General features: G+C 37.9%; 1 protein-coding gene across 1 annotated transcript in view; it reads right to left on the bottom strand.

Moving 5' to 3' along the window:
• SLC44A5 (solute carrier family 44 member 5) overlaps window positions 1-13,263 on the bottom strand; it is a 230,561-nt gene extending 217,298 nt beyond the window's left edge. Inside the window, exon 1 of the mRNA XM_070362122.1 lies at window positions 13,164-13,263. Within this exon, the coding sequence (XP_070218223.1) occupies window positions 13,164-13,263 (100 nt within the window). The remainder of the gene's footprint in view (window positions 1-13,163) is intronic.
• Window positions 13,264-13,531: the final 268 nt, after the last annotated feature.

Here is a 13,531-nt window from a genome sequence, read left to right as displayed (position 1 = left end):
ACATAACTAACTTAAAATTAATAACTGTTACAATTGTTTTGAGGTGCCATAAAGAAGAGGTGTGAGATGCCTTAAAAGCATGAAACAAGGAAACTCATTTGAGAGTCAAGGAAGGCTTATATTAAGATGTTGAAATATAGACAGGAATTAAACAGACCAAAGTTTAGGAGGATGAGTGTTTAAGGCTGAGGGAACAGCACATACAATACCTATAAGGAAAGAGAGCATGCACATTCTAAGACCTTATAAAATTCTAGACATACACACCCCAGTGTTCACTGCAGCACTATTTACAATAGCCAGGACATTGAAGCAACCTAAATGTCCATCAACAGAGGAAAGGATAAAGAAAATGTGGTATACATATACAATGGAATATTATACAGTCATAATAAAGAATGAAATAAGGCCATTTGCAGCAACGTGGATGGACCTAGAGATTGTCATGCTGAGTGAAGTAAGTCAGACAGAGAGAAATAAATATATTATTTGTATGTGCAATCTATTGCAAAAATGTTACAAATCAACTTATCTACAAAACAGGAGTCACAGATGCAGAAAGCAAACTTGTGGTTACCAAGGGTGAAAGGGGGGCAGGAAGGATAACTGGAAGATTGGTACTGACATATACACACCACCATATATAAAATAGATAACTAACAAGAACCTACTGTACAGCACAAGGAACTTTGCTCAACACTCTGTAATGGCCTATAAGGGAAAAGAATCTAAAAACAGTGGTTCTGTGTGTGTGTGTGTGTGTGTGTGTGTGTATACACACACACATATATATATAACTGATTCACTTTGCTACAAAGCAGAAACTAACACGACACTGTAAATCAACTATACTTCAATAAAAATTAATTTTAAAAAAGTCTAGCACAATTGCAAAGAATAAAAAGAGCAAAAGAGAAAGCACAGGAACAATGGGTGGAGGCTTTATGTGGTTAAGACTAGGATTTTTTTTATCGTTATTGCGACATCAGTGGGAAACCATTGAAGAGTTCTGGGCAGGGTTAAAATGTGTATTTTTCAAAGATTTGTCTGGCTGCAGTGTGCAGAATGAAAGAAAGGAAATAAGAATGATGAAAGAGACCCGTCAGGGACTGGAGCAGCTTTTGAGGTGAGAGATGGTTATAGCTCAGCCAATGGAGATGGAGGCAAAGACTGACACAAAGGTATTTGACTGGTTAAAGTGACAGAACTGGTTAAAGTGATAGAGCGATGAGGAAGGGGAAAGAGAAACTCATGATAAGGTCTATGTTTGTGGATTGGACAGCTAGGCAAGTGGCTGTATCAGACACTGAGATAGATATGGAGTAAGTCTAGAAGACTGATGATGTATTTGTTTCTGGACACAGGTCTGATCTCTAAACAGAGTTGTCATGTTGCCAATGGATACATGAGTTTGGAGTCTAGAGCAAAAAGTATGATTAAAAATATACATTTGTCTTACCTAATGTATACTGGAATGAATTTTTAAGATTAACTTAATATGTGTCCTACAAACAGATTATACCTTCCTTGTTTTCCTCTATGCTATAAGTAGGCCCTGGCCAGCCATCTACTTCATACATAGCAGTGTACATACGTCAACTGAAAGAAAGTGGAAGTGAAAGTCTCTCAGTTGTGTCCAACTCTTTGTGACCCCATGGACTACAGAGTCCATGGAATTCTCCAGGCGAGAATACTGGAGTGGGTAGCTGTTTCCTTCTCCAGGGGATCTTTCCAACCCAGGGATCAAACCCAGGTCTCCCACATTTTAGGTGGATTCTTTACCAGCTGAGCCACCAGGGAAGCCCACATACGTCAGTTACCACACTAAAAAACATTTTATACACACACACACACATACGGGTAATAGTCTAAGGAAAGAGTCCCAATGAGAAGAAAGTCAAGGCTAAAATCTTTAGCCCACACCAAAAAAAGATGGGAAGTTTGATGAAGCAACAAAGGAGACTAAGAGATAACAAGGAAACTTTCAGAAAACTTTTCTTTACTCTCCAAATTTTCTATAATTAGAATGTCTTATAATAACTAAGAGCAATAGCCTTTATTTTATTTTATTATCTTTTTTTTTTTTTTTTTTAAAGTGACCATCCCTCTGAAAAGGTATCTGAATGTTGAACCTGGACTGGCAGATGACATTTCACATGTTTCAATATTTTAAAGTGAGAAAAGGTATCTGAATGTTCATGGCAGATTTTCTGCGCTATATTTTTAAAACCATAGGATTACAGCAAATAACAGTGATAAATACAGAAAGCATGGAAATACCAAAAAGTGACATTTCCTTTTGCTTTTACCCCTCATAGCCAGCTTCTTAGGACATTATAATAACAAAATCAGAGGTGCTGTGCTCTTGCCTGGAAAATCCCATGGATGGAGGAGCCTGGTAGGTTGCAGTCCATGGGGTCGCTAAGAGTCAGACACGACTGAGCGACTTCACTTCCACTTTTCACTTTCATGCATTGGAGAAGGAAATGGCAACCCACTCCAGTGTTCTTGCCTGGAGAGTCCCAGGGACAGGGGTGCCTGGTTGGCTGCCGTCTGTGGGGTTGCACAGAGTCGGACACGACTGAAGTGACTTAGCAGCAGCAGCAGCAGAGGTGCTGTGACACTTAAGTATCTTACTGGAATTAAAGAAGAATGAGCCTGTTTGTCATCCCATGTCCTGCAAGGTACAGAATTCACTGTTACCCAGTTTGCACAACAGCAAGCCAACAATTATGTGTTGAGTACCTATGATATGACGCAGAATAGGATACAGGCTCTGCATCCTACAGATACACAAAATAGCCAGTTCACTGCCCTCTTGGAGCTTACAGTCTATCAGCCAGATGGACAATTAAAAATAAGCATACATGGTGGGAGGGAGGAAGGCTCAAAAGTGAGGAGATATATATATACTTATGGCTGATTCACACTATTGTGTAGCAGACCCAACAGAACACTGTAAAGCAATTATCCTCCAAATAAAAAGAAAAGCATACAAATAAAAATATAACTAAAAATTATGTTCAGTGCTGTAAAGGAAAACTAGAAGATACTATGACACAATACAAGAAGAAAACCTAATTTTTTTACACACACAAGTCATGCGAAAAAAGAAAAAAAGAGTCACTCAGTAAAGTGGCATTCAAGCCTGCATGTAAATGATGACAAAGAGGTATTCAAGAGATGATTGGGAGAAGCCTGCCAGAGCATGCATGGTAGATTGGAGGGATAAAATAAGCTAGTATCGTTGGAGGGTTTGAGTGGAGGAAAGAGTAGTAAAAGGGACACCTACAATGGAAAGAAGGGGCCAAATCTTGCAGGGCCTCTAAGTCAGAGAAAACATGCTAGATTTTATCCTAAATACAATACATTTTGTTCATGATACTCATATATTCTAATTTTTATTATGAAAAGTCAGTTTTTTAAAAGAATTGTATGAATTGATCAAAAATAAAGCAGGGGGAACTTCTGCCTGTGAAGGATTAATTGCTGTGTGAATTGCCTTCTTGCCATATATAAGTAGGAAAACAAAACAAAAAATCAAAGAACAATGGTTTTCAGAGCATGGGACTCTGGTCTCTGAGTGAAGGGAAACAAACCAGGTGAGACTTTCGGTTGCTCCAGATCACCACTTGGAAACAGGTCCACGCTATGGCTCAGAGCTGTTGTTGTTTAGTCACAAAGTCGTGTCCAACTATTTTGTGATCCCATGGACTGTAGCCTGCCAGGCTCTTCTGTCCATGGAATTCTTGAGGCAAAAACACTGGAGTGGGTTGCCATTCCCTGCTCCAGGGGATCTTTCTGACCCAGGGATCGAAGCTGTGTCTCCTGCATTTGCTGGTAGATTCTTTACCACTGAGTCACCAGGGAAGCCCTTAGAGAAATAAGCCTAAACAGAGCACAGTGATTCCACTGAGACCAGAGTTTGAAAAGCAGAGATGCATAAAATTTTTGGACAGAATATTAAAAAATCACAATATCAAGCAGTCTGATAATGCATAATTAGAGTTCCACTAAGGCAGAGAGGAATAGAAAAGTATTTGAAGAAATAATCAATGAACTTTTTCCAAATTTGATGAAAACTCTAAGCCCACAGAGTCAGAATCTCGACAAACCACAAGCAGATAAACATGAAAACCACACCAGAGAATATAGTAAACAAACTGATGAGAAACAACAAAACAGAAAATGAAATCTTAAAAACAGCCAGAGAAAGATATGTACAGAGGAAGAAAGATAAGAATGAATGACAGGAGATTTTTCATCAGAGATCTAAGACAATGAATGACATCTTCAAAGCGCTGAAGGGAAAAGAGTTCTATTAACATGAAATTATATATCTAGAAGAAAATCTTTCAAAAATAAAGATGAAATACTTTTTTCAGACCAACAAAAAGCAAAAGAGTTCATTTACAGATCCTTATGTTATGTTAAAGGAAGTTCTAGAGAAGACAGAAGGAAAATGATATCTGATAAAAACAATAAATCTACCCAAAGGAACAAGGAACAACATATGTGTGCATATACATATATAGATAAATATAAAAATATTTTTCTCATTTTTAATCTTTTGACCACAGACTATTTAAAGCAAAAACAACAGCAGTGCTTGTGGGATTTATAACACATTAGCGACAATAAGACCAACAGGAGGAGGGTGGTGGAAGCAAACTGCTGTAAGATCCTTATACTCATCAAGGAGTGGTATTAATATAATATCATTTGAAGGCAGACTATCATAAGTTAAAGATGTATACTGTAAATCCTAGAGCAACCACTGAAAATAAAAAAGAAGTATATTAAAGTCTTTTAAAATATACTTTAGGTATGTTAAAGTGTATAAAGTATTATTTTATAGGATGTCATTTGCATAATTTAAAAACACAAGCATGTAAAGTTCATTTACAAGGTTGGTGCTGCTGCTAAGTCGCTTCAGTCGTGTCCAACTCTGTGAGATGCCATGGACGACAGCCCACCAGGCTCCTCTGTCCCTGGGATTCTCCATGCACATGTGTATATTTGAGGACATATAGCAAATATATTAGAGTGGTTGTCCAAGACAGGGCAAGGGAGGGGCAAAGGTGCAGACATCACAGGTGTTAAATCATTTCTGGAGATAAAATGGAATAATAAAAAATAATCAAAAGAAGAGAACAGTCTTCAATAACTGCTGCCTAAAAAAGTGGATAGTTACAAGTAAAAGAATGAAATCAGAACATTCTCTAACACCAAACACAAAATTAAATTCAAAATGAATTAAAGACCTATGTGTAAGACTAGACATTATAAAACTCCTAGGGGGAAACAGAGAACAATCTTTGACATAAATTGCAACAATATTTTTTTGGATCCGTCTCCTAGAGTAATGGAAATAAAAGCAAAAATAAACAAATGGAACCTAATTAAACTTAAAAGCTTTTGCACAACAAAGGAAACCATAAACTCAACAAAAAGACAACGTACAGAATGGGAGAAAATATTTGCAAATGATGCGACCAACAAGGGTTTAATTTCCAAATCACAAACAGCTTATACAGCTCAACTTAAAAAAAACAAACAACCCAATCAAAAAATGGGCAGAAGATCTAAATAGACATTTCTCCAGGGAAGACATACAAATGACCAAGCAGCATGTGAAAACATGCTCAACATCACTAATTATTAGAGAAATGCCAATTAAAATTACAATGAAGTATCACTTCACACTAGTCAGAACGGCCATTGGTAAAAAGTCTACAAACACATAATAAATGCTGGAAAGGGTGTGAGAAAAGGGAACCCTCATACACAGTTGGTGGGAATGTAAACTGGTGCAGTCACTATGGAGAACAGTAGGGAGGGTCCTTTAAAATCTAAAAATAGAGTTACCATATGCTCCAGCACCCTTGAACATATATCCAGAAAAGACAAAAACTTTCTAATTAAAAAGACACATGTGCTCCACTGTTCACAGAAGCAATATTTATAATAGTCAAGACATCTAAACAACCTAAATGCCCATCAACAGCTAAATAAAGACAGTGTGGTATATACATGTGTATATACACACATATATATACACAATAGAATATTACTCAGCTATAAAATAAAAGAACGAAATAATGCCATTTGAAGCAGTAAGTGAAGACCTAGAGATTATCATACTGAGTGAACTACCTCAGACAAAAACAAATATATATCACTTATACATGGAATCTAAAAAAATGGTACAAAAGAACTTAATTTATAAATCATTTTTCTGTACAGCTGATACTAACACATTTTTAATTAACTATATTTCAATTAAAAAATTAAAAATTAAAATAAAGGAAAGGAAAGGATAGAAGGAAAGAAAAAAAGGAAAATGGAACACAGAAGAGATGAAATAAATAAAAATAACCAGCAAGATTCTTGGTTTAAACCCAGTGCTATTAGTAATTAAAGCAAATCATCTAAACACTTCAATTAAACAACAGAAACTGTCAGTTTAAATGAGCATGCACAACTACCTGCTGTCCATAGAAATAAAAATCCTGGGATTGATTAAAATTTCCATATAGTTTCCTTAATTTCTTAGGTTTTGAATGCTTTGATTAGAGCCTCTAGGTTTTCAGATTATTTTGGCGTGTACAATTTTCTTTACTCAATCAAAGGAAATACTTCTAGAAGACTGTTCTATACATCTGTGTCTCTTTTGCTGTCTCGCATACAGGGCTGTCGTTACCATCTTTCTAAATTCCATATATATGCGTTAGTATACTGTATTGGTGATTTTCCTTCTGGCTTACTTCATTCTGTATAATCGGCTCCAGTTTCATCCACCTCATTAGAACTGATTCAAATGTATTCTTTTTAATGGCTGAGTAATACTCCATTGTGTATATATACCACAGCTTGCTTATCCATTCATCTGCTGATGGACATCTAGGTTGCTTCCATGTCCTGGCTATTATAAACAGTGCTGCGATGAACATTGGGGTACATGTGTCTCTTTCAATTCTGGTTTCCTCGGTGTGTATGCCCAGCAGTGGGATTGCTGGGTCGTATGGCAGTTCTAGTTCCAATTTTTTAAGGAATCTCCACACTGTTCTCCATAGTGGCTGTACTAGTTTGCATTCCCACCAACAGTGTAAGAGGGTTCCCTTTTCTCCACACCCTCTCCAGCATTTATTGCTTGTAGACTTTTGGATTGCAGCCATTCTGATTTACGTGAAATGGTACCTCATTGTGGTTTTGATTTGCATTTCTCTGATAATGAATGATGTTGAGCATCTTTTCATGTGTTTGTTAGCCATCTGAATGTCTTCTTTGGAGAAATGTCTATTTAGTTCTTTGGCCCATTTTTTGATTGGGTTGTTTATTTTTCTGGAATTGAGCTGCAGGAGTTGCTTGTATATTTTTGAGTCTAGTTGGTTGTCAGTTGCTTCATTTGCTATTTGTTGCCCCTTCTATCAAATTGTTGCTGTTGCTTTAACTGCATCACTTGGAGTTAGAATTTTTGCTAACCTTTCTTAGGAAAAATTTGCAATCTCTGTGCATAAATGACTCAAAAATGCACAGTGATATTGTAAAGCATATTTACTGTGTATGGATTACAAGAATAACCCTAACTTGAAGAGAACTGTTTTTTGTTTTTCAGGCACAATCCTTTGGTTTAAGATTTAAATATATTTATTAAAAGTAATTATGGACTACACTTTTAAAAAAAAAGGAAATACTTCTTTTGATAAAGTAAAAGTTTAAAACACTGTTTTAAACACTGTTAAACACTGTTTTAATGTTAAACACCATTAAAACACTGTTTTCTGAACAGTGAATATATCCCCAAAATTGTACAGACTAGTATATAAAGGAATCTACAAAATGCAAGAATATCCAAGGTTAAAATTTATGTTCTCATCCTTTGCTTTTATTTACCATGCTCCAATCCCAAAGAAAGGCAATGCCAAAGAATGTTCAAACTACCGCACAATTGCACTCATCTCACACACTAGTAAAGTAATGCTCAAAATTCTCCAAGCCAGGCTTCAGCAATATGTGAACCATGAACTTCCTGATGTTCAAGCTGGTTTTAGAAAAGGCAGAGGAACAAGAGATCAAATTGCCAACATCCGCTGGATCATCGAAAAAGCAAGAGAGTTCCAGAAAAACATCTATTTCTGCTTTATTGACTATGCCAAAGCCTTTGACTGTGTGGATCACAATAAACTGTGGAAAATTCTGAAAGAGATGGGAATACCAGACCACCTGCCCTGCCTCTTGAGAAATTTGTATGCAGGTCAGGAAGCAACAGTGAGAACTGGACATGAAACAACAGACTGGTTCCAAATAGGAAAAGGAGTACGTCAAGGCTGTACATTGTCACCCTGATTATTTAACTTATATGCAGAGTACATCATGAGAAACGCTGGGCTGGAAGAAGCACAAACTGGAATCAAGATTGCCAGGAGAAATATCAATAACCTCAGATATGCAGATGACACCACCCTTGTGGCAGAAAGTGAAGAGGAACTAAAAAGCTTCTTGATGAAAGTGAAAGTGGAGAGTGAAAAAGTTGGCTTAAAGCTCAACATTCAAAAATCGAAGATCATGGCATCCGGTCCCATTACTTCATGGGAAATAGATAGGGAAACAGGGAAACAGTGTCAGAAAAAATCAGCAGATGGTGACTGCAGCCTTTAAAAGACACTTTTTGGATGGTAACAATAACCCGGTGTAATGAGACAGCAAAAGAGACACTGATGTATTCTTATGGACTCTGTGGGAGAGGGAGAGGGTGGGAAGATTTGGGAGAATGGCAATGCAGATGTCCAGGTTCGATGCATGATGCTGGGCGCTTGGGCTGAAATGGCCCAAGGGATGGTATGGGGAGGGAGGAGGGAGGAGGGTTCGGGATGGGGAACACATTACCTGTGGCAGATTGGATATTTGGAAAAACTAATACAATTATGTAAAGTTTAAAATAAAATAAAATTAGAGAAAAAAAAAAAAAAAGACCAGCCTTGGAGAAATAGACCAACCTAGATTGAATATTCAAAAGCAGAGACATTACTTTGCCAACAAAGGTCCGTCTAGTCAAGGCTATGGTTTTTCCTGTGGTCATGTATGGATGTGAGAGTTGGACTGTGAAGAAGGCTGAGTGCTGAAGAATTGATGCTTTTGAACTGTGGTGTTGGAGAAGACTCTTGAGAGTCCCTTGGACTGCAAGGAGATCCAACCAGTCCATTCTAAAGGAGATGAGCCCTGGGATTTCTTTGGAAGGAATGATGCTAAAGCTGAAACTCCAGTACTTTGGCCACCTCATGGGAAGAGTTGACTCATTGGAAAAGACTCTGATGCTGGGAGGGATTAGGGGCAGGAGGAGAAGGGGACGACAGAGGATGAGATGGCTGGATGGCATCACTGACTCAATGGACGTGAGTCTGAGTGAACTCCGGGAGTTGGTGATGGACAGGGAGGCCTGGCGTGCTGCGATTCATGGGGTTGCAAAGAGTCGGACACGACTGAGCAACTGATCTGATCTGATCTGATGAAGTAGAAGACTTTACAGCCCACAGCTGGAGTGTCCAAACACCATAACCTTAGAAGTTTCTTACCCACCACTTTCATATTCTAAGCCATACTAGGTAATAGCTACAGATTAAATTTGTGGATTTCACAAAAATGAAAAGAGCAAGCATTTAGACATTTCGGAAATGATCTCTTTGGAATTTAATGTAATTTTACTATTTCAGAAGGGAAATTGTTTTATTTTACTTGCAGGATGGTTTTCAAATATAATATGTATGTGTGTGTGCTAAGTCACTTCAGTCTCATCTAGCTCTTTGCAACCCTACTGACTATATGTAGCCCACCAGGCTCCTCTGTCCATGGGATTTCCCATGAAAGAATACTGGAGCGGGTTACCATGCCCTTCTCCAGGGGACCTTCCTGACCCAGGGATTGAATCCACACCTCTTGTGTCTTCTGAATTGGCAGGTGGGTTCTTTACCACTAGTGCCACCTGGGAAGCCTTCAAATATAGTATGTGCTGTGCTATGTTTAGTCACTCAGTTCTGTCTGACTCTTTATGACCCCGTGGATCATGCCTTGGGGATTCTCCAGGTGAGAATACTGGACTGGGTTGCCAGGCCCTCTTCCAGGGGATCTTCTCAACCCAGGGATCAAACCCAAGTCTCCCACATTGCAGGTGGATTCTTTACCATCTGAGCCACCAGGGAAGCCCTCAAATATAGTACGGTCCATCTCAAATCATAACAAAACACTCACAATTAGCCATTATAATTTTAATTCAGTCTATAGCATTACAATTTACCAGTAGCCTTGGGAGATTATAAACAGATATTAGAATAAAAGAGATGACTTCAGGCTTAATTTTAGGCAAGAAGACTTATTCCAAAAAGAATATATCTAAAGTATGTTCTTCTTACAGGAGATTTTCTTTGTGCCACATTTGCTTGAGAGAGTCCTGCACTATTATGTATATTTGAACAGTGGTCAGAGATTGGCCTAGTATATTTCACTGACCTCCTACCTATTCAGTTATCCTACTGCCTTTGTGTTACCCTTTTGATTTCACTTGTAATAATAAAACATGTCCTGGTGAAAAGTGGATACATGTATATGTATGGTTGAGTTCCTTTGGTATCCAAACTATCTCAACATTATTAATCTGCTATACTCAATACACAATAAAATGTTTAAAGAAAAAAACAAATACAGTATGGTCCACCTCAAATATCATTCTTTCAAAACACAACAATTATTTGCTGTAAAACAGCTTTAAAATGAGAACCATATGCTATTAGTATATACAAATCTACCTATGTAAAATATTACAAAATCATTCTATATCATTTTAACTAGCACAGACAGAATGGTATGTACAGGTGACCTAGGACTCATCAACCTACGGGTGCTTAATGCATCCAACCATCATCTTTAAGATATCCTATTTGGCCCAAGGACTACAAGCTTGAGAAAGAAACAAAGGAGCTGCTTCTTAATCTATTTATAGAAGTGTACAGATTGGTTAGAATTTTAATGTAGGCCATTAGCCATATGTGCATACACTTAATAGATGACAGCCCAGTTATTCGTCTCATTTCAATTTTCCTTTCAATAGGAGGCCACGGCACTGTAGTGTGCTGTGGTTCATTTTGCTGACTTCATAAAGACACTGTTTCACTATTGTTCTCAATGGTGCCCTAGTGGTCTGAGAAATTTACTGAGGCTTCCCTCTTCTTTCATTAAGATCACCATTTTGCATACAGCTCTTGAAGGGCCAACTGCTGGTTATTCATTTCATGTATGTCCTTAGTTCATTGCTGCCTTGCTAAGGGTGATCAAAACATAATAGGAAAAAGAAAAAAGTATAGATATAAAAAAAGTTTTTATTAGGAAAACTTGTCTACAATTCATAAAATCTTGTGAGATAAGACGGCAAATTTTTTATTTGCCAGAATTCCTCTTCAGAAGAACACTGTTATTTGTTTAGGGAAAAAAGAACTCTGGTGAGCCATTTGAAGTGTGACACATGCATTATGTATCATCATGGAAATGCTTATTCAAGAAGAAAGATATTCTATGACTGACCTCCTCAGGTATTCAATAAAGTTATTAACTTCAAGAAACATTTGGCAAAAGAGAATTTGGGGGGGGATTGTGTTAAATAGGAGGCTGGGCTCATACCCAGAGGGATGTGATGTAAAATTTGGACAACATGTGGAAAAGTGAATGCCCTTTTTGGAATGGACACTGCTATGAGTTGTTGTTTCCATGTTAGAGTGACCCAACAGTTCTAAGAGCTATGCTTTGTATCAGGGTTAGGTATGAACACATCTGAGCCTTCACGAGGCTGTCAGCTCACGTGAGGGCCAGGGGAGGGCTTTGTTCATGTCCTCAGTCAGCTGCCCAAAATGCAGAGCACAGTGTTTTACACTCAGTAGGCCTTTAGTGAATAGGCGCACAAGAAACCAGTGAAAACACAATTACCTTTTGACCAGCTCACTTTGTTTCACTTCAAAATGTTTGTCTAGATAAAAACTTAGAAAGTAAACTTTAGTCAAATCATCAATATCCCAGATGAACGGATACTACACACAGCAGTAGCGATTAGAGATGCTTTGGCTGGGGAACATGTTGATACTGCTAACAGAAATAGGAGAGTTGGAAACAGATTTTGAGTGTGGAGCAAGTTTTACATGTTATGACGCTATTAGAATACTTGGCAGTTGTGTAATACCTTGAGCATGTGAGGGAGGCGTTATCTGTTCCATTAGCTGGCAAGGGTGACGTGAATCTCAACATGAAGGAAGACGATCAAACAACCATCCTACACTGGAATTCTAGGTCCTATTTGACTCTAGGCCTAGTGCCCTTTCCACTAGAAAGAGCTTTCTGCTATAGACTTGGACTAAACAGAAAACTAGCTCTCTTCCCTTCCTGATGCCTTTATGTGCTTAAAAAAAAAAAGAGGGAGGCGGGAATTCCTTCTACTTTCTCTGCTCTACAAATTCTCAAGACTCAAGCTACTTTCACTCATTGCATTAAAACCTGGTTCTTTCCTCAAATGCATCATTTGTAAGGATAAGAAACAAAAAAATTCTCTGGTGGGAGATGTATTATTCTGACAGGCCAAAAGAGAGCAGAAAACAACAGTACTCTCTATGGGATAAATGCCTATGGTAATTTCTCCCACATGTAGCACTTTCATAAACCCACCATAAAACAATACTTAGCAAACTGCTTACTAAGGTCAAGTCTCCTGAGGAAACAATGAAATATAAACATCTCCTACTGTTGTTTCCCATGGCTGGTAGAACTAAATAAGATGGCTGTCTGTTATATGAATCTTCTACCAAGTCAGCTGTAGCCAATAGAAATATTGATCTAACACAGAGCAACAAAGCTAATATGTCTGAAATATTGTTTGACCATGGGTTATTTCCCTTAAAATGTGTATTTTAATAATTTATTCCTAATCCTAAATTCCTAGCCTATCAGTTAAGGATTTTTTTTTAATGAAGGTTTTACACCCTATTTTGCTATGTTACTAACATTCCATTAAAGAGTGGAGAAGCAGAAAAGTTCAATGTTTGCTGTGTTAATACACGCCTGGCTCTATTTGCCTTCTTCCTTTGGAAATTGCTACAGGCTCCACACTCTCTGTTCTCAGGACTCACTTGTCTGTTTACTAACTGTCAAAGTAAATTTATAATACTGAGTGACACCATTAGAAAGCTCGGGACAGGCCTTGCTGAGCACACACAGATACACTTGCATACCCATTAAGTTGAAATTTTGCCAAGAACTGATTAACCAATCTTAATGAACTGCTGTTTTCCATTTAAAACACCATTAGTTTCCTATGGTGTGTTGTTCAGGATGTAAGCCGCAAAGACACCATCAAGTGGTTAGAAAAGGTGTTGCTTTGCTGGAAGCCCATATGTCCCTGGAGAATTGGAATTTGGCTTCGGTATGTATAACTTTCTTTCCACTTCTGGAAGTAATAAGGCTTTGCAACTTTTTAGGACCACCTCCCAGAATACAG

Source organism: Bos mutus, chromosome 3 (genome assembly GCF_027580195.1).
Source record: "Bos mutus isolate GX-2022 chromosome 3, NWIPB_WYAK_1.1, whole genome shotgun sequence".
Lineage (NCBI taxonomy): Eukaryota > Metazoa > Chordata > Mammalia > Artiodactyla > Bovidae > Bos > Bos mutus.
The sequence above is the reverse complement of the archived record's forward strand: the minus strand, read 5'-3'. Positions and strand labels throughout refer to the sequence as shown.